General features: G+C 28.3%; 4 protein-coding genes across 4 annotated transcripts; 3 read left to right on the top strand and 1 right to left on the bottom strand.

Annotated features, from left to right (window-relative positions):
* The first annotated feature begins 4,403 nt into the window (after positions 1-4,403).
* Positions 4,404-11,303, top strand: LOC128959266 (uncharacterized). Its single transcript, XM_054305204.1, has 9 exons — positions 4,404-4,555; positions 4,635-4,661; positions 4,733-4,975; positions 5,051-5,267; positions 6,559-6,725; positions 6,833-8,267; positions 9,631-9,780; positions 9,870-10,579; positions 10,642-11,303. The coding sequence occupies exons 1-9, from the start codon at positions 4,471-4,473 to the stop codon at positions 11,301-11,303; spliced, it is 3,696 nt and encodes a 1,231-aa protein (XP_054161179.1). The 5' UTR covers positions 4,404-4,470.
* Positions 11,304-15,102: 3,799 nt separating this feature from the next.
* LOC128959281 (uncharacterized oxidoreductase MT0954-like) lies at positions 15,103-16,132 on the bottom strand. The gene is made up of 3 exons (XM_054305221.1): positions 15,703-16,132; positions 15,483-15,589; positions 15,103-15,371 (listed from the first exon to the last, which is right to left on the bottom strand). The coding sequence occupies exons 1-3, from the start codon at positions 16,096-16,098 to the stop codon at positions 15,143-15,145; spliced, it is 732 nt and encodes a 243-aa protein (XP_054161196.1). The 5' UTR covers positions 16,099-16,132; the 3' UTR covers positions 15,103-15,142.
* Positions 16,133-17,011: 879 nt separating this feature from the next.
* Positions 17,012-17,509, top strand: LOC128959265 (probable cytochrome P450 6t1). The gene has a single exon (XM_054305203.1). The coding sequence runs from the start codon at positions 17,012-17,014 to the stop codon at positions 17,507-17,509; it is 498 nt and encodes a 165-aa protein (XP_054161178.1).
* Positions 17,510-17,932: 423 nt separating this feature from the next.
* Positions 17,933-19,692, top strand: LOC128959264 (cytochrome P450 9e2-like). Its single transcript, XM_054305202.1, has 2 exons — positions 17,933-18,496; positions 19,678-19,692. The coding sequence occupies exons 1-2, from the start codon at positions 17,933-17,935 to the stop codon at positions 19,690-19,692; spliced, it is 579 nt and encodes a 192-aa protein (XP_054161177.1).
* Positions 19,693-22,339: the final 2,647 nt, after the last annotated feature.

Below are 22,339 nucleotides of genomic sequence, written 5' to 3'. Positions count from 1 at the left end.
TAAAACTGGGAGTTTACTATTTAATTTTTTCTATAACATTTTAGTGCATTATTTTAACACTGTATTCAACACAAAATATTGAATAAAATTTCGTTAAAAACAAGGTGTTTACCTTTAGGTTTCTGTATAACATTTTAGTGCTGTTATAAATTTTTAACAAATAAAAATAAGAATTTTTGAAATAATTTTTCAGAGTAAAACATATAAAATACCCTTACAATATATTTTAACTATGTATTTTATCCTTGACTTCAATATAAAATTATTTAATGTTGAAATATTAGTGTATATAAGCATTTGTTTAATATAGGGAAAGTTTTCAATAATTTAGCTTATGTAATAATTATGTTTTTAATTATTTAAATAAAAACAAAACTTATTTAATAGTTAAATATTTTGCTGATTTGACCCACTATTGCATTTCCGCCCCTTCAAGTCTTCATCTGTCCTCAGATGTGTAAAATTAGTAACACTAATAACTCATGTACACATTAGTTTACAAATTTTGTATTTATAAAATATTACTATAAAATCCCTTCACCTTAAAAAAATGCATGCATTATATAAACTTAAATCTATAAAATACCAATAAACCATGCATTATAATAAATTTTAATCGTTGTCCGTTTTCTGATCATCATTGTGCTTTGTTTCTTTTTCCGTGTTATCATCTATTTCATCGTCCAGTTGATTTTCATTGTCATTTTGTGTAGTAATATGTTTAGCATTGTTACTATCTACTTCATCAATGCCGTTCAATTCAGGAATTGTTTCATTGTTCCATTTTCTTAATCGTCTTATATGTACATTCTTAAACTTTTTTCTTGGATTATGTACACTTTGGACAGTGTATACAAGTGGAATGTGCCGCGTAATTATCTTATAAGGGCCAATATATTGGCTTAGTAATTTCGTACTAAGACCAATCTCTCTGTGAGGAATATGTAGTGACACTAAGTCACCCTCCTCAAATACTACATCGCGATGTTTAGCATCATAACGGAATTTACCATCATTATGAGCCTCTATAATTCTCATTTGAACCAATCTTCTTGTTTCCTCCATATATTTTAAATAATTAGTACCAAATGCAAAGTCACGCGGTAGATCATAAGATACGTCAATTGGTACTTTTTGTTCTCTTCCATATAGTAAAAAAAAGGGAGAAACTTTGGTAGCTTTATGATTACTAACGTTATACGAGAATGTTACTTTGGGTAATTACTGATCCCAATTGGTAACATTATCTTGAACATAATGTTTAAGCATCATAGCTACAGTCCCACATGCTTTTTCTGCAGTTCCATTCGATTGTGGACTATATGGTGTGGTTTTCACATGTTTGGAGGCTGTCAACTTAAAGACTTCTTCCATAAAGTCTGATATAAAGTATCTGGCATTATCTGTTCACTTTTTTAATGGCGCCGTGTCTTGCCAGAACTTCACCAACAAACCATTTCGCTATAGTAATGGCTTGTACATTTTTCACTGCCTTTGTTTCCATCCATTTTGTAAATAAGTCAATCATTATTATAATGTATTTACTGCCTTTTGACGTCGGAGAGAGAGGCACAAGTATGTCTACTCCGACAATTTCAAATGGTTCATTGGCGTCGATAGGCTGCAGCATTCCTTTCTCGACTATTGTCGACCTTATTCAACTGACATGACTCACAGTTGTTAACGTATTTTCTGATTGACTTTTCACAGTGAGGCCAGAAAAATCTCTCTTTGATTTTTCCATATGTCTTTTCAAATCCTAAGTGAGCTCCGGACAACTCATTGTCATGTAAATCTTGTAGGATTTGTCGTCTTAATTCTTTAGGAAGGCATAACTGTAGCCTCCTATTTCTATTATCATCATAACTTATCCTATATAGAATTTCATTTTCAATAATGAATTTGCTTAAGCTTTTACTTTGTTGATTATTTTTTATTTTCTCTTTTAATTCTTTACACCATTTATCACTATCTTGTTTCTCTATTATGTTTATTGTAGGATTTATTAGTACGGGTATTACTGGTTCCCAATCGTCTGGTTTCTCGTATGGATATCTTGACAATGCATCAGCATTGTTATGTAATTTTCCTTTCTTATATTTCACTTAAAAGTCATATTCTTCGAGTATTGTTCTCCAATGCATTAATCTTCTGTTTGGGTTTTTCAAATTTCTAATATATTGTAGTGGATTATGGTCACTGTATACAACAAAATGCTCGCCATATATGTAATGTCGATACCGTTCGACAGCCCATACTATAGCTAAACATTCTTTTTCTGTGATACCATAGTTTAATTGTGCACTATTAAACATTTTACTGTTGTAACTGATGACTACATGTTTTCCGTTTTGAATCTGTCCTAGTATTGCTGACATGCCATAGCCACAGGCATCAGTAAATATTTCAATGGGAGCCCCTTCTTGATATTGTGCCAGTATTGGGGCAGTAATTAATCTATTTTTAAGTTCATCAAACGCTTTTTGACATTTAATATCCCAGTTAAATTTGACGTCTTTGCGCAACAGGTTTGTTAATGGTTCAGCTATAAAAGCATAGTCTTGTACAAATACTCTATAGTAATTCGCTAGTCCTAGAAAGCTTTGTACGTTGGATTTTACGTGGAATTTATAAGGGAACTTAAAGAAATTTATCGAATTTACATGGGAATATTCGGGAATTTAAGGAAATATTAGGGAATTTTCTCTTGACACCCCCTTGATTTTGGATTTTTGAAAAAATTGCCGTTTAAAAATGTAATAAAAATCTTACCCCACCCAAGAATTTTCGAGAATTTTGTAAATTTTGTCTCTGTCTACCCCCCCCCTAAAATCCAAAACCTTGCTTAACCCTGGTATTCAATGTATTTTTCATTTTAAACATTAACTGTACAAAATCATCGTAGTGTTTAAAAATATTTATATTTTAGTTAAAATTTTCATGTCTTATAAAAATGTTATATTTGTTATAATCATTTATAATTTATTATTTTTATTATAATATAACGTTGTAGGGACCAACTATTAATTTACCTATGAAAGCATTTGATAAATATTGTGATTAATAAATTATTTTGTTTGTAAAACAATTTTATTTATTTAAAATATAATAATAATAATAATTTTTAATGTTACGATCTGATATCTATAAAATATAAATTATATCAATTATTTTTAACTATTAAATCAGTTGAAACTATTAACTTTATATTTTTAAAATTAAAAACTATTTATTAATTAAATTTAATTTCAGTATTATAAATAATTATTTATATATATATATATATATATAAAGTTAATAAATTCTAATTTTTTAATAGAATAGGTTTTATTAAATATAATTTATTATTTTATAAATATTTATTAATTTAATATGTAGTTCTATTAAATAAATTCAAGTAATATATACACAATAAAAAATAATATTTGTTAAATCATTGTTAAGTAGAAAATAATAAGTTTAGACAAAAAACAGACATCGTTAAAACAGTTTTTCAATGAAAATAAAACATTAACTTGTTTTTTAAATTTTAATAACTATAAAAATTAAGTATAAGGCAGTTGAAAATGCTAGTAATAATTTTTTTATATTAGCTTTTAAAAATTAAAAATTATTATTATTTTTTAATTTCTAAAACTTTAAAACTATGTTGTCTATAGTATCTTTATTTAATAGAAATTTTGATATAAATTAAAAAGCTAAATAACATAATTAATTTCTTAAATATAGTTTATTGTTTTTACTTAAATAATAAATTAATTTTTAGTTTAATATGTTTTTAAAAATTCTATATCTTATGTTTTATAGTTTATTAAAATAAAATTAAATATATTTGGTTATTAACATAATATCAACGTATAAATATATTTGCCACTTTAAGCGCCCATAGATTTTAGTAAACACATTTTTTTAAAAATTTGTTTAAAAATAAATATGTTAATTTATATTAGGGTTCATAATACTGTATTATATTTCCCTCATCATATCATACAAATTAAATTACCTTTAAATTTTATTTGAAATATTTTAATATAGGCTTAGGGATTTTATTAAGTATTTTATTAGTGAACTTTACACAACTTTACTTATTTTGAAATCATTACAAACACTAGTTTCTAATAAAAAAATTTATTTGAATATTTAATAATTACAATTCAAAATTTATTGATTAGTAATTATTATTGATAAGTAAAATTTAAAGTAATACAATTGAAAATAACAAGGATAAATTATTTATGTCAAACTTTCTATGTCAATGTCAATTACTAAACAATTTTCAATTAAAAAAATAAATATCATCGTAAATTTTATTATAAATTACAATTGCTTTAAAACTACTAATTTTTATTATTACTAAAACTTTTATATATATATAAATATTAGTTTATTAGATTTCTAGGTTTAATTAATACACAACTTAACTAATAAATACTTTTAGATATATTGTATAGAATTTTTATAAAAATTAAAATGTTATCAAAAGTTTTAATATTTATATTATTAATTAATATAGATTTTGTTGTTTTTTCTGAATCAATAGAGAAAACAATTCAAGGTTTGTATATTATTAATAATAAAAAAAATATTTTGATTTAAAAAATTAATTAAACTTTTTTATAATTAACAAATTTTAGGACATTGTACCAAATTTGAAGATTTAGGTAAAATAATTTAACTAAAAGGTGATAATGATTTATAAAAAAATTTTGTTTAATAAAATTTATTTCAATAGCCATAACTCCAATGCAATACTCTGAATGTACTTTTTTGAATTTGTTTGAATGTATCAGTGATGCGGACAGTAGTGTAGACATTGTTGAGATATTGATGCCCGAAGTTATCAACAATACTATGACATGTAATGGTATTATAACCGACAACCATAAGGACAATCCGTTTGATTTGGTGTTAAGTAATGGCGAAATACATAAAGTTGTTTATAGCAAATATAATCTTATTGTAACTATAATTGACGGTAAGTTTTTTTTTTAAAAACTATTTATACTATACTTTATATTAAACTATAACAAACAAACAAACAATATAATAGGTGATACCTACTATCGTGAAGTTGGACTATTCAATGATGGTCCCTGTGCTGGATCTAAACTACAAGGTTGGTCCATATATTTGCCACCCGAAGGCCAATGTATAACCAAACCGATGACCACTTCAAAGCCACTGTTCGAGCACTTGAAGATTACCGGCAACTGTAAGGCCACTTGTAGTGGACGTACGCTTTTTTCATACAAACCTGGAATTGTACCGTAATTATTGTTTTTTTTGTTTGAAAATAAGCTAAAGTTATTTTCAAAAAAAAATTAAAAATCTAAAAAATCTAATTTGTAATGTGAAATTAATTAAATAAAAGTTATTTTATTGTAAAAAATAATTAAATTTGATAAATTAATCTTGTACATTCTTATATGAAAAACAATTTTTTTAACTATTAACATAATTTGATAATTTTTTTGAAATTAAGCTAAAGTAGTAAATAGATTAAGTAACTTTATAAAGTATTATTATTATTATTTTAATATTTAAATTTCAAATATATATTGTTAATGTATATGTTAACTGTACACCTGTATATTTAGCTACAGTAATGTATAAATAAATAGAGAGAGAGAGAGAGAGAGAGAGAGAGAGAGAGAGAGAGAGATTTCGTGAAAACACTTAAATAACAATTAATAAATACTATTAACATATTTTAATGGGTAGGATATCATTGTTAATATAGTTTTAATATAAGTATCAATTAGAAATGTAAACTGTAAATGTATTGTACGGTTTCGGTTCGGTATTTTTTATTTTTATATAATACAGTATTTACATGTATAATACAAAAATTATTTTTTAAAATTTCATTTAATTGTTATTTAATGAAATAGAAATAAGATATTATCTAAATGCGAACGTTCTTAAAGTCTCTACCCACCCACTCCCCCCTCGTTCGCAAAAGTACGCTTTGGCTAGCCCCCCTCCCCTCCCCTCCCCTCCCCTCCCCTCCCCTCCCCTCCCCTCCCCTCCCCTCCCCTCCCCTCCCCTCCCCTCCCCTCCCCTCCCCTCCCCTCCCCTCCCCTCAAGTGCGAACGTAATATGTGAACCACGCCTAAAGTGTTTTCTATACACTTGTGTTTCTTTTGAAATACATTACAGTTTAATATATGTTAATAGTATTTATTAATTATTATTTAAATGTTTTCATTAAATATACTGTTTTCTAGACATACATTAACAGTTATAACATTGTTTTATAGATTTTTTTGAATAATGATTTGCAAAATATTATTATTTTTTTAAATACTAACWAACATTATAAATGTTTTTTTTATTGGTATAATTTTAGTTTACGTATGATACACAAAAAAATAAAGTACAAGAAATACATTAAACACAATCTACTGAAAATTTATTAAATTAAAAAAATAAGTTTTAATTTATAAAAACAAAAATATTTTCATTAATTAAAATTTTTAAAAAAATGTATTCTATGCTAAAATTGTTATATTTATTATTGACAATAGTTAGTAAAAAACAAATAATTGAATCAAACAGTGTTGATAACATCATTGAAGATATTAATAATAAATATTATGATTATATTGTAGTCGGTTCGGGAGCTTCGGGTACAACAGTGGCCGCCCGGTTGGCTGAAAATAGCCAAACAAGTGTATTATTGTTGGAAGCGGGCGGCAAACAAAACTTATACAATGATATTCCGGGTAATAATAATAAAAAATAATTAATTACTAAATAAATAATACTATTAATAAATCAATCTATAAATATAATTAAACATAAATTTTTAATAATAAAATTTTTTAATTAGCATTTGAACCGAAACTAACCGAAACCGACCAAAACTGGAATTATCCTATTGTTAGCCAAAAATATTCATATTTAGGTTATGTAGACAATAGGGTAAACATACCGCAGGGCCGAGTATTGGGCGGATCGACAGCCATTAACTCAATGAACTACTATCGCGAATGTCCCGACTATTACCGATTGTGGTCCGATATAACCGGTCTGAAAGGTTGGACTTTTGACGATGTTTTGCCATTTTTTCTGAAAACCGAAAACAATTTGGACAACAATTTAGTTACCGCTGAGCGCAGTTATCATAGATCTGGTGGACAATTGACAGTAACCACACCTACTATTGATGAAATTTTTAAACATTATATAATTGCATCGGAAAAATTGGGCTACAATTGGACACACATGGATGGTAGGCAACCAATGGGAACAACACTCATCCAAAATACTATCGATGATCAGGGATGTCGTCAATCAATTTCAAAAGTATTTCTCGACGTAAATAAAAATAAAAATTTAAAAGTTTTGGTTAACTCTTTGGTAACAAAAATATTGTTTGACGATAAAAAACGGGCGATCGGTGTTGAAGTACTCGGAAATGATGACCTAAAGCACAATGTTTTTGTCAATAAGGAAGTGATTATAAGTGCCGGTGCTATAGGCAGTCCTCAGCTGTTGATGCTATCGGGTATCGGACCGGCAGATCATTTAAAACAAATGGGTATTCCTCTGGTTTCTAATCTAAAAGTTGGCCATAATATGATTTATTCGCCATTTATTCAAGCGATTCAATTTGATATAATCAATCAATCGCTTGTCGACAAACCATTGGAAACATTTGACAATATTTACAAATTTTTGGTCAACCATTCCGGACCCTTAAGTCAGAATTCATTGGGTGTGACCTGTTTTCCGGAACTGCCATACAATAGCAGTACGTATCCACAACTGAGCAACGGTTGTATATTACTACGAACCGGTTATGTTGGTTCAGATTTTGATACATTAGTTGCCCCATACAAACAACCTGACCGATGGCGCAAATTTTATCGGCCATACCTAAATCGTAGCAGTTTTCCTATTTATGCGACACTGAAACGCGCAAAAAGTACTGGTCGTATACAACTAGCATCGGCTACCGATCCTCGCCAACCACCACTAATTGATCCGTGTCAATTTTGTAATAAAAACGACATTGATGATCTGGTTAAAACATTGAAATTAGCATTGAACATCTACCAAAGCCCGTCAATGCAAAAATATATTCAATTATATAGATATCCGGTTCCCGGTTGTAATCCATGTTCGGACAATTATTTTTGCGACAATTATCTCAAATGTATTATCCAAACAAATACCGATTATGTATCACCGATGGGCGGCTGCCGTATAGGTCTATCACCCGATGATCAAACCGGTGCTGTTGTCGATGAAAATTTCAAAGTGTTTGGTGTTTCAAATTTACGTGTAATTTGTTCGTGTATTATACCGGTACCGACTGAACAGTCGACTGCCATATCGGTAATGATCGGTGAATACGGAGCTTACAAATTGAAAAATACATTATTTTTTACACAATTTAAAAATTGTCATTTTTTTCAATGTGTTTTGTTTGGTAATCATCTAAGCAATAAAAAATTTTAAGTATTTGTATTTTTAAATAATAATATAAATTATTAATTTTTTTAGATTAGCAAAATAATAGTAAAATTATTAAATAAAATTAACAAGATTTCATTAAAATATTACTTAATTGTAAAAATATTTATAATTATTATTAATCGATGTCCATTTAATGAATAGTTAGATTTTTAAAAAAAATATTTTGATAAAAACTTTATCTATAAAGTTAATTAAAAAAAATTTAACTTAATGTTTGCTAGTTTTTATTGCGATAATTTTAAATATTAACTGTACAATAGCATCAATTAAGTGTTCAAAAAATATTTTTATTTTATTTAAAATTTTCATGTCTTAAAAAATGTTATATTTGTTATAATCATTTATATTTTATTATTTTTAATATATTTGTAGGAACCAAATAATAATTTACCTATAAGAGCAATTGATATATAGTGTTTAATAAATTATTTTGTTTTTAAGACAACTTTATTAATTAAAAATATACTTAAAAATAATAATAATAATAATAATAATAATAATAATAATAATAATAATAATAATAATAATAATAATAATAATAATAATAATAATAATAATGTTATGATCTAATATCTATTAAATATAAATTATATTAATTTTTAAACTATTAAATCAATTGAATTGAACTAACTTTATATATTAAAAATTGTCAATTATTTTAATAACTTTATTTATTAATTAAATCTTATTTTAGTATTATAAATAATTTATATATATATAAAGTTAATTTTTAATAGAATAAGTTTTATTTAATATATTTTATTATTTTATAAATATTTATAAATTTAATATGTATTTCTATTAATTAAATTCAAGTAATATATACACAATAAAAAATAATATTTGTTAAATCATTGTTAAGTACAAAATAATAAGTTTAGACAAAAAACACACTTATATATAAAATATATAAAATAATAATTTTTTATATTAGTTTTTAAAAATATTAAAATAATAATTTTTTAGATTAGTTTTTAAAAATATTAAAATAATATTTTTTTTTAATTTCTAAAAATTTGAAACTATGTTATCTATAGTATTAATAATTTTTATAACTACAGTACTAATATTTATTTATAAGTAAGTTTTACATTATAAATTTTAGTAAATAATATATCAAATAATTTCATACAAATAAATAAATAGATATTTTACTCGACATTTTGATTATTGGTCAAAACGGGGTATAACTGGTCCGAAACCAGTCATCGGTTTCGGCAATAATCTGCCGCTAATATGGCGCACGCGGGCCGATGTCGATGTCCAGCGTATGAATAAATATGGACACATATATGGGTAACAGTTTATTATATCATAATCATTAGTATTTTAAAACTAATAAAAAATAAAAAATAATATCTATTATCACATTATTATACTTAAAGTTACTTTGACGGCAATCTACCGGTGCTTATGATTGTTGAACCAAATCTCGTCAAACAAATCTTTGTGAAAAATTGGCCAAACTTTATAAATCGGGCAAATCGTGCCGTTTTAAGTACACGACAACATCCTATACTCTGTCACAATATAGATGAAGCTGAAGGTCGGGACTGGAAACGGATCCGATCTATAATGAGTACAGCTTTTACATCGGCAAAGATCAGGTCAATGATGCCAAAGGTTAGACAGTGTTTGAAACAATTGACAACAGTTATGGACAGGTATGCCGCCAGTGGACAGACAATCAATATGAAAGAAATGTTTGAAAACTCAGTGTTGGACACCGTAGCCGCCACTGTCTACTCTATTGACTTGAATTGTGCGGTTACTCCGAACCACCCGTTTATCATAAATATAAATCAGATTTTGAATCCCAAATGGTATCGTACGCTAGCATTGCTTATATTACCGCAGTTTGTCCTTAAGTTGATTGGTGTTAATCTACTGACCGACGAAACGTCCAACGAGTACTTCTTTCAACTGACCCGTCATATTATAAGTCAGCGAAAAGCCAACACTGAGACGGGTGGTAGTAGTGGTGGTAAGCGCTGGGACTTTATTGAGTTGCTTATGGAGGCCCACGCTGTTGAAGACCAGACTATTAATGATAACAATAAAACAGCTGAAGATAACTATAAACTCTATGAAAAGGGTAGGCATTATATTGTAGTACTACTAATGAAATGATTGTATTGTTGTTGTTGTCGATGATAGGTATGACTAAATACTTGACCGACGACGAGGTCATAGCCAACGCCTGGTTTCTGACTGTTGGCGGCTATGGAGTGACAGTTATTACCCTATCGTTTGCAACCTATGAGTTGGCCTGTAATCAAAGTCTTCAGCAAAAACTTTACGATGAGATTAAGACAGTCGTCATCAATAATGACAATGACGACCGACAACTAGATGTCAATCGGCTGCAAAATCTACCGCTACTCGAGGCAGTCGTATGCGAAACACAGCGCTTGCATTCGCCGGCTCTCATTGAAGGCCGGATTGCCGAAAACGACTATCCAATGGACGGCCAACAAACAGGTATAACTATCAAAGCCGGAGAAGCCGTAGAATTTGGCATTTATGCGATGCATATGAATGCCGACTACTATCCAAACCCCGAACACTTCAATGTCGACCGTTTTCTACCGGAAAATCGTAATCAACTGAATTCCTATGCATTTCTACCGTTTGGTTTGGGTCCGCGACAGTGTATTGCCAAACGGTTTGCAATGATTAATATGAAACTAACACTCGCGACATTGGTATTGAAATACCGATTCAATACATGTTCACAAACAGATATACCGCCCAAAGTAATGATAAGTAGTTTTTCAAATAAACCAAAACGTATTAATTTGAAAATTCAAGCTAGATAATTTTCTTAAAATTACACTAAAAACATAATCTAATTTCGTATCGTAAAAATATTGATATCATTAACTTTAAACTTTAATAACTTTTTTATTTTTTAACTTAAATAAACAAATTTGATATCAAATAATAGAGTAATAAATCACAATTAAAGATGGTCAAAACAATGGTTTAAATAACAAAATATATCAAAACGTGTTTTTAAAACGCGCGTGATTTCAATTTGAAATTGATTCCAATGCATAGAATAATTTTGCAGTTTATCATAAAAATGGTATACAAGAATATGCAATTCGCCAACAAATGTATGATATGAGATATAAATTAGATAATACTAAATTTAAAGAAAGTTATATATGTAAGTTTATAAATTAGTTATAAATTTATTGATTTTTGAAAATACTACAACAACAACAAAAATAAAATTTAATTCTAAAATATAAGTTTAAAAGTTTTAATGTTTTTTAAAAATTCTATATTTATTTAATATTTCATTACTCTCTATTTTTATTTAAACTAAAAAAATATTTGCTTAATCATAATGCATACTATAATAACAATATTTAATAATAATTAGAAAATTCATATTAATAAAAATTTTTTGATTTCATTGACATCAAAAAAATAAAGAAATAAAAATTAATTGTTAACTAATAGTCTTCAATAAAATGTTTTGTTTTTATGAATATTTTATTAAGAAAAAAAATAAATATTGTAAGGGAAGTGGGGTTATCACGGGTATATTTTTACTGTGAACACTATGAGTGTTCAGCAACCCGTGATGTAAATCCTACTATTGCTTATATACTAAGCCCTTACTTTGCTTTGCACGTACCAGCATTATCATCTTTATCGGTATGTGGCTTAAGGAGCGAGCGGATCTCCTATCACTGGTTGTGTACAAAGCTATATGTGTTGATTTGTGTAGTATTTAGTCGACCGACTGTTTTAATTTATGCTGTTCCTTGCATAAACTATCCGTATAATACTACCGTACGGATATCCAACTGATTGGTACAAAGTCTAGTTTAAGGTCTGTTTGGTAAACATGTTTTCCTTGATATCTCCATAACCACTTGTCCTACTGGTCTCCAACATGTACCATTGGCATCAGTACATAAAACCGGATTTCCAGTTATCGATGACCTTGACCTTGGACGTGTGACCTTGACCTTGGACGTGTGACCTTGACCTTGGACGAGTGACCTTGACTTTGGACAAGTGACCTTGACCTTGGACATGTGACCTTAACCTCTGACCTCTGACCTCTGACCTCTGACCTCTGACCTCTGACCTCTGACCTCTGACCTTGGTCAGTGGACCAGGTGGACAGTGTAACGGTTGACCAATGTGTCTGGTGACTTATTACTATATCTGAGTTAACCTATCATAGCGCTAACTTTTGCATAGCCTATAATAGGTTACTCAATGATAAGGTTTACTCAACGTCGTCACATGTCAACACTAGTCTTTGGTCGGACCGGTCAGATCCTACCGTGTAGCGGACACAGTACGGAGTTCCCCTCTAAATAGTATTCGCTTACGTAATTAGTGGTCGACTTCCATCGGCGCGGCGTTCGATAGCTGTCCATTATGTTAACTGTAGCCTGTAGAACCGTTGGGCCTGTAGTGAACCCATATGTGATCCATAATGTCATCCGCGACGTAATCCATGGTTTATTTCCATGACTCAATCCATAATTTTATCCATGATGTAATCGTGGTCAGCTTCCATCAGTATAACATCTATAATGTAATTCATGATGCATTCCAAGTCCACCAGCCGCGACGAGTAAGTAATACACACAAAGTAATATGCATACTTTATTTCATCTTAGAAACAGTTATACGCTGTAGCACTCCAAGAGGAGATCTCTCCCAGGAGAGCTCTCTGAGGAGAACTGATTTTGATGTCTGAGAGACACCACTATTTATACTAAAGTGTACGTGAGAAATAATTAGGTCGTATTGAGTCAGCTTTAATCCCTGGGCGTAAACTATTCATTTTTCTGTATAACATTTCAATACATTATTTTAACTGTGAAATACAGAGTAAAAATAAAATAATATTTTGCTTAAAAGTAGGAGTTTACTATTCACTGTTCTGTATAACATTTCAATGCATTATTTTAACAGTGAAATACTAAATAAAAATAAAATAAAACTTTACTTAAAAGTAGGAGTTTACTATTTACTTTTCTATATAACATTTCAATGCATTTTAAGATTGAATTGTAGATTTTAGCATTAAACAAACCTTGGTTTGCAAATATAATTATTTAAATAAAAATAAAACTAAGAGTTGTGTTAAATTCACTTTAGTAAATTTAAACATAAACAAAAATCACTTTTGTATTGAAATAATTATAGCATTAAAACACCAATCAGTATAGCATTGAAATGGCAGTGACTACCTATAACAATATCAAAAAAATGTAAATGTAAATGACATTAAATATATTTTTTTAATATAATAATAAAACCTAGAATTACTATATTTTTTGTATTTATATTAGTTTATAAAAAATATCAAAACTATAGTAATAAAAAAAATTATAAGCCAGTTGAAAATGCTAGAAAGCATTTCCAGAAAAACTCAAAAAAAAAATTAAGTCATTCATTATATCAAATGAATTGACAAAAAAACATTAAACATTAAGTCTGTAAAATAACAAATATTTTAATAAATATAATGAATTGCAATTAAATGAATTAATACACATACATACATACACACACATACACACATACATACACACACATACACACATACATACATACATACATACATACACACACATACACACACACACATATACATACACACACATACATATACACACATACACACATACATACACACACACACATACACACACACACATACATACACACACACATACATAAACACACACACACACACACACACACACATACATACATACACACATACACACATACATACACAAACATACACACACATACACACACATACACACACACATACATACATACACACATACATACACACATACACACATACACACACACACATACATACACACACACATACATAAACACACACACACACACACACATACATACACACACATACACACATACATACACAAACATACACACACACATACACACATACACACACACATACATACATACACACATACATACACACATACATACACACACACACACATACAATATCCAGGATTTATATCCCCCGTTTTTACAATGATTGCATGCACGGGGTTTTGAGAACCCTTAAACTATGTTTCTCTCTAGTATTGTTGGTTATACTGTGTATAGCACTCATAACCGCCGAGAGTGCAGTAGTTAGAGGAGTACCTATTAACGATAGGACAGCATTATATATGTGGACAGTTTTTCGTACACATATTATCTGTTTCCTCGCGTTAAAAATCCCAACAAACTTAGGTGGCCCGTCCGGGTATCGATCTCGGGTTGTCGTACTCGAAAGCCGACAACTTAGCCTTTCGGCCACCGAGGCCCCATACACACACACATACACACACATACACACATACATACACACACACACACACACACACATATACATACACACACATACATATACACACATACACACATATATACACATACATACACATACATACACATACATACACATACATACACACACATATATATACACACACACACATACACACATACATACACAAACATACATACATACACACACACACACACACAAAACATTTTACTATTGCTTTTACATTTTTAAATGACTAAGTTTTTAAACTTATTAATAAAGAAAAAATAAAATATCTGTTTTTTAATAACCAATTTATAGATATTGTTCGACAAACACGTGCGCCACGTGTTCGCCTCCAACAACCCTAACAGTTGAACCGGTAACAAAACCGGCTTTCACTGATGAGGCCAAATAACTAACCGCTGACCATATATCACCAATTTGACCGACACGACGCACTGGTAGCCGGGCAGCATAGTTGGCCAGACCATCATTGGTAATACCATAGTCTGACATGGTTTCCGTAGTAATTACGCCAACACTTGTTATATTATAAATATATATAATATATAAAAACAAAAATAATTTTATTTTTTAAAAATCTTTCCCATATCACCTTTACCACACCCCATCCCATCCCCCACATACTTACACAACAACATTGACACGTATACCATGGGAGGCCAAACCAGCCGCTGCACACTTGCTATACATTTGTAGTGCACTTTTAGCCGTAGAGTGCATTGAAACCATCGAGTGCTACAATATATATATATATATATAAAGATATACAGATATCCAAACATACATATATATAGGAGATAATTATAAGTGTATTTAACAAATAATAATAATAATAATAACAAACATACTGTGCATATGTTAGCCGATATGTTGACAATATTACCACCAAAAATAGATTTCTCTAAATAAGGTACGGATAGCTGTGTCAGTCTGACAGTAGCCCTGAGCTCTATATCAAGTAATTGGTCTAATTTTTCAGTAAACATTGGATCCAATAGATCGCAACTGTCTGGACAGTCGGCATTGTTGATCAAAATGTCTATCTGGCCATAGGTTTCAATAGTTTTGTTCACCAGTAGCTGGCAGTCAGCTTCCAGACAAATGTTGGCCACAATTGGCAGTATTGTTGTTGTTGTCAACAGTGTGGACACTGCACGGCATTGATTGGCCACAGCTGTGACCCGATCCTGATTACGACCTGTGACTACAACACGGGCACCGCATTTGGCAAACTCTACGGCCATACCGGCGCCGATACCACTGCTCGAACCGGTAATCAATACTACTTTTCCATTGAAATCATTGTTTTTTGTAATAATTTCCATATTTTTTTCAATTTAAAACAATTTTTATTTTATCTTTTGAAATTTTCTTAACTTTTATTATTATCATATAATTAATTAAAAAATAAATTGGAAAATGAAAATAGATATATAAATTGACACGTAGACATTATATTAATAACAAAAACAAAAATTTTTTTATTATTATTTTATATTACAACATTACTTTGCAAATTTACTGTATATTTTTTAATACATTAACTATTTTTTATTTTGTCGACTCAGCTAACCGTCCATTGTTTGAACACTAGCACCCGATCCGAGTCCATAATCGTATTGATTCGGTGGGCAATAATTGTCAGTACAGTACACCTGAGCTGAACACCTGGCGAATAGTTTTTGCTGAATAAGTGCATCGGTTTCCACATATCGACGGCAGCCGTGGTCTCCTCGTCGATGATCAGTACAAATGTATGACAATTAATAGCTCGGACCAGACAAACAATGGGTTGTTGACCGACAGACAGAGAAACTTTTATTACTAATATTTTATGACATTATGTCTGTCTAAGACATCGAGATCTTTGCTTTAAGTTCTACGAGTCCAACGAGTACTTCTTTCAGCTGACCCGTCATATTATAAGTCAGCGAAAAGCCGGCACTGGGACGGGTAGTGGTGGTAACGATAGTAGTGGTAAGCGCTGGGACTTTGTTGAGTTGCTTATGGAGGCGCACGCTATTGAAGACCAGACTATTAATGATAAAAAATAAAACAACTGACTATAACTATAGACACTATGAAAAGGGTAGGCATTTGTATAGTTGTACTAACAGTTCAATGATTGTATTGTTATTGTTGTTGTCGATGATAGGTATGACAAAGTACTTGACCGACGATGAAGTCATAGCCAATACCTGGTTCTTGACTAACTATGGAGTGATGACAGTTATTACCCTATCGTTTGCAACCTTTGAGTTGGCCTGTAATCAAAAACTTTACGATGAGATCAGGACAGTCATCATTACTAATGATGACGACAATGACGACCGTCAACTAGATGTCGATCGGTTGCAAAATCTGCCGCTACTCGAGGCTGTCGTATGCGAAACACTACGCTTATATTCGCCGACCATAATGGAGGGCCGGATTGCCAAAAAAAAAATGACTATCCATTTAGGAGGCGCTCTTACGGGTGTTACTCTCAGAGCCGAAGAAACAATAGAATTTGGTGTCTATCCTATGCATATCAGCGCCGAATACTATCCAAACCCCGAACAGTTCAAATTCGACTGTTTTCTACTAGAAATCCGTAACCAACTGACTCCCTATGCTTTCCTACCGTTCGGATTAGGGCCGCGACACTTGTATTGAAATACCGATTCAATACATGTGCCCAAACAGATATACCAACCAAAGTATATATATATAAGCAGTTTTTCAAATGCACACAAATGTATCAATTTGAAAATTGAATCTAGATAACTTTTTTTAAAAATATATTATTACTATGCTATGTATTTCAAATATTACATATTTAAATACCTGTAGATAAACATACCTATATAGTAGGGTATAAACATACCTGTATACATATAAGTAGTTTTTAAAATGCACCTAAATTTATCAATTGAATCTATGGATAAATTTATCTAATTTTATTATTCTAATTATTCAAAATTCAAATCAACGAATCTTATAAATAAGTTAATCTCTAATCCAATCTATAATCTTCCAAAAAAATCTGAATCCATATTATACTTGAGTCCGCCGTCGACTACCAAACTGTGTCCGATTATGAATCGGGCGTCCGATGAGCTCAGGAATACCACAGCTGAGGCAATATCCTCAGTTGCAACCTATGAGTTGGCCTGTAATCAAATTCTGCAGCAAAAAAAAAAACATTACAACGAGTTTAAGACAGTAATCATCGCTGATGACAACGACCGACAACTAGATGTCAATCGGCTGCAAAATCTACCGCTACTCGAAGCAGTTGTATGCGAAACACTGCGCTTGCATTCGCCGGCTCTCATTGAAGGCCGAATTGCCGAAAACGACTATCCATTGGACGGCCGGAAAACAGGTATAACTATCAAAGCCGGCGAAGCGGTAGAGTTTGGCATTTATGCGATGCATATGAACGCCGACTACTATCCCAATCCCGAACAGTTCAATGTCGACCGTTTTCTACCGGAAAATCGTAATCAACTGAATTCCTATGCATTTCTACCGTTTGGTTTGGGTCCGCGACAGTGTATTGCCAAACGGTTTGCAATGATTAATATGAAACTAACACTCGCGACATTGGTATTGAAATACCGATTCAATACATGTGCCCAAACAGATATACCACCCAAAGTAATGATAAGTAGTTTTTCAAATAAACCTAAACGTATTAATTTGAAAATTGAATCCAGATAATTATCTTATTGTATTATTATTATTAGATCGCATTATATAACCTATACTGTATATTTATTGATATTGATATGTATATTGATACACAACAATATATTTATAATAATTTAAGATTCATTAGATTCAATTATGTTATAATGTTTAAAATATGTTTAAAATTGTTTTATTTGTTTTACTATTATATTATAAAAAATTTGTTATAAAATAAAATTTTATCTAATTGCGTTAGTTTGTTTTAAACTATTTATAATTTGTTATATTTATAAAATAAACTTTTATTTATGAATTTTTCTAGTATATTTCAAATAAAGATTAATTATTAAATATATTTTTAGTTAATAATAATTATTATTAAGCTTCGGGAAAAAAGGGCAATAATGTGTCGCGCGATGTATTGAAATAATATAAACTATCGCGAGATTTAAATTTAATAATAATTATAGAATTGCAGTTAACATGTTTTGTTTTTTATTAGTTAATTGATTGAATACATATAAATTGATAAATTTAGTAAATAAATCTAAAAAATGTAAAAAAACAGATAAAGTGTCGATTAAATTAAAAAATTATATTTGTGAATATAATCTAATATTTAGTTAAACTATTAATTTAGCAAAAAATTCAACTATTTATTCTCATAAATTATTAAATATGTTTTCATTGATGTTAATTTATAAAATAAAAACATGTTAACTGTATATTTGTTAATATTAATTTAATTTAACACGAGACACATTATTGCCCTTTTTCCCCGAAGCTTAATAATTATAATAACACTTTCATCTCACAAGTGTATAATTTGATTAAAATATACAATTTAGATAATTTAGCAATTTAAATTTATTTAGATATTAAATAATCTATTTTCAATGTTTTATTTTTGTTTTGTATTTGTATATATTATAAAATATTTTTAATTATATTAATTTATTAATTAAAAATTTTAATTGTCTTTAAATTGCGTTTAATTAAAAATCTAATAATACTATTAGTAAAATATTTAATAATATTTTAAATAATAAATTTAATGAATTCTCAATAATATTTCATTTAAAAAAATCTGTATTTTGTTTTTATTTTATTTTATAATATTTTTATATTATTAAAATATAAAATTATAGGTCAAATGTATTTAATTCATTGGATGACTGTGTCATACAATAGAAATCGGATGACATTTTTGTTTTATAAAATAAATTTTGAAATTTGTTATAATAATACTAATAATAACATTAATAATAATAGTCATTTACATTAACTATTTTTTTTAATATTTACATTTTTTTCAATAAAATATCCATAAAAAACGAAAGATTTTATTCAAGATTTTATTAACAATTAATTTTTATGTTTTTTTATTTGATGTCAATAGAAATTGTATTTATTAAATGAAATGACATTAGATTTTTTTTTATAAATATAATAATAATAATATAATAATAATATAATAATAATAATATTATAATAATAATAATATAATATTAATAATAATATAATATTAATAATAATATAATATTAATAATAATATAATATTAATAATAATAATAATAATAATAATAATAATAATAATAATAATAATAATAATAATAATAATAATTCGTTTAGTTATTGTGTAAAAAAACAATTAATATCTATAGAATATAACATAAATTTTATAAATATACAATATAAGAAGGCGGTCAATTGATCTTGAGCCGCGTATTTTTTGAATAACTTTTAAACTGTTAGAGATAATTTAATTCTGTAAAATACATTTAAGAATATCATATCGACCACACTTAATATACACGAAATCACAAAACTAGGATGACCAGATATACAAAATATCGGGACCAACGCAAGACACTATGCTACAGGTCAATCTACAACAGACTAATTTTTTATGACAATGTAAATTTGTAGTCAAGAAATAACAGTTTAATATAAAAAAAGAATCATCAAAATCGGATTGGTACTTTTATTTTTATACCTTGTTAAATTTGTGACAAATCACATTGTATAAAATTGTCTAAAATAAAATTGACGTTATTTATGACCATTATATATTTAGAAGATTAAATTTTCAATTATATTATTATTTCTAAAAACAAAATTTTATTATGTCGACTAGTTTTCGAAATAATCGACTTTCAATATAAATTACACTATTGTAATTTTATATTATAATTTATATTGAAAGTCGATTATTTCGAAAACTAGTCGATATATTAAAATTTTGTTTTTTAGATTTAGTGATAACATGAAAATCTTCATTTAATAAGTATATAATATTTACAAATAACGTCAATTTTTATTTTAGACAATTTTATACAATGTGATTTATGACAAATTTGGCAAGGTATAAAAAATAAAAGTACTGTCCGATGATTTTTTATATTAAACTATTATTTCTTGACTACAAATTTACATTGTCCTAAAATTAGTCTGTTGATAATAGCATAGTGTCTTGCGTTGGTCCCGAGTCTGGCCATCCTAGTTTTGTGATTGTATTAGTATATTAAGTGTAGTCAGTATGATATTCTTAAATGTATTTTACAGAATTAGAATTATCTCTAACAGTTTAAAGTTATTCAAAAAATACGCCGCTCAAAATCGATTGACCATATTACTTATATATATATATATTAATTGTAAAATTAACTAGATAATAGCATCGACATAAAATAGTTGACTATAATCTACTATTATCTAGTTAATTTTACAATTAATTTTTAAAAAATGATCAATTACAATAATGTTGCTTTATTTATATTATCTACAATTATGTCCATGGTCATTTTTAAATTGAATGTATAGTTTATCAGATATTTAATATAAACTAATGAGTAAACTGTAGACCTGTCTAACCTAATACTCTCCCAAATGCATACAGTATACCAACCCATACTTGCAATACTGTTTTAGTTGATCACAGTATCATAGCCAGGGTTTTAAAAATGGCAGGCATAAACAATATATGTAATTTTGTCAAATGCCTGCCATGCTTTTGATTAATAAATACATTAATTGTAAATTTAATTAACACGCTTAACAATTGCTTTTTGTTTAGCAATTTAAAATGACAGACAAATAAAAAAAAGATGCCCAAAATGCCAGGCATTTATGGCATCTATTTGGTCTAAGCCAGGGCAGGAATTTATTTTCTTTAAAAACCCTGATCATAGCCTTCTCAGTGAAATAATATAAAAATACCTAAATATTATTAAAAAAATAAAGTCAAATAATATATACACACAATAAAAAAACTTAATAATATTTGTTAAATCATTGTTAAGTAAAAAAATAAATAATTAGTTTTGACATAAAACACATCATTAAAACAGTTGTTAATTAAAAAAAACATAAAATTTTTGTTTATAAATTTCAATGACTATAAAAATTAAGTATATTACAGTTGAAAATGCTAGAAAGCATTTCCATTTAAACTCCTTAAACTAATTAATAATAAATTAAACATTAATTCTGTAAAATATCAAATATGTTAATAAATATAATGAATTGCAATTAAATGAATTATATTGATTTATATTACTAGAATCTATATATATATATATATATATACTGTATATAATAAAAATTTTTATTTTAGTTTTTAAATATATCAAAACAATATATTATAAAAAATTTAAAACTTTGAAACTATGTTGTCTATAGTATCAATAATTTTTATATCTACTGTACTAACATTTGTTTATAAGTAAGTTTTACAAAATTTATTTATTATAAATAATTAGCATCATATTATAATTTACTACAAATAGATACTTTACTCGACATTTTGAT

The sequence above is a fragment of the Oppia nitens genome, unplaced genomic scaffold (genome assembly GCF_028296485.1).
Source record: "Oppia nitens isolate AA-2021 unplaced genomic scaffold, nextdenovo-longstitch-racon4-pilon3 scaffold43_pilon_pilon_pilon, whole genome shotgun sequence".
Classification (NCBI taxonomy): domain Eukaryota; kingdom Metazoa; phylum Arthropoda; class Arachnida; order Sarcoptiformes; family Oppiidae; genus Oppia; species Oppia nitens.
Note: the sequence above shows the minus strand (reverse complement) of the source record. Positions and strands in the feature narration are given on the sequence as shown.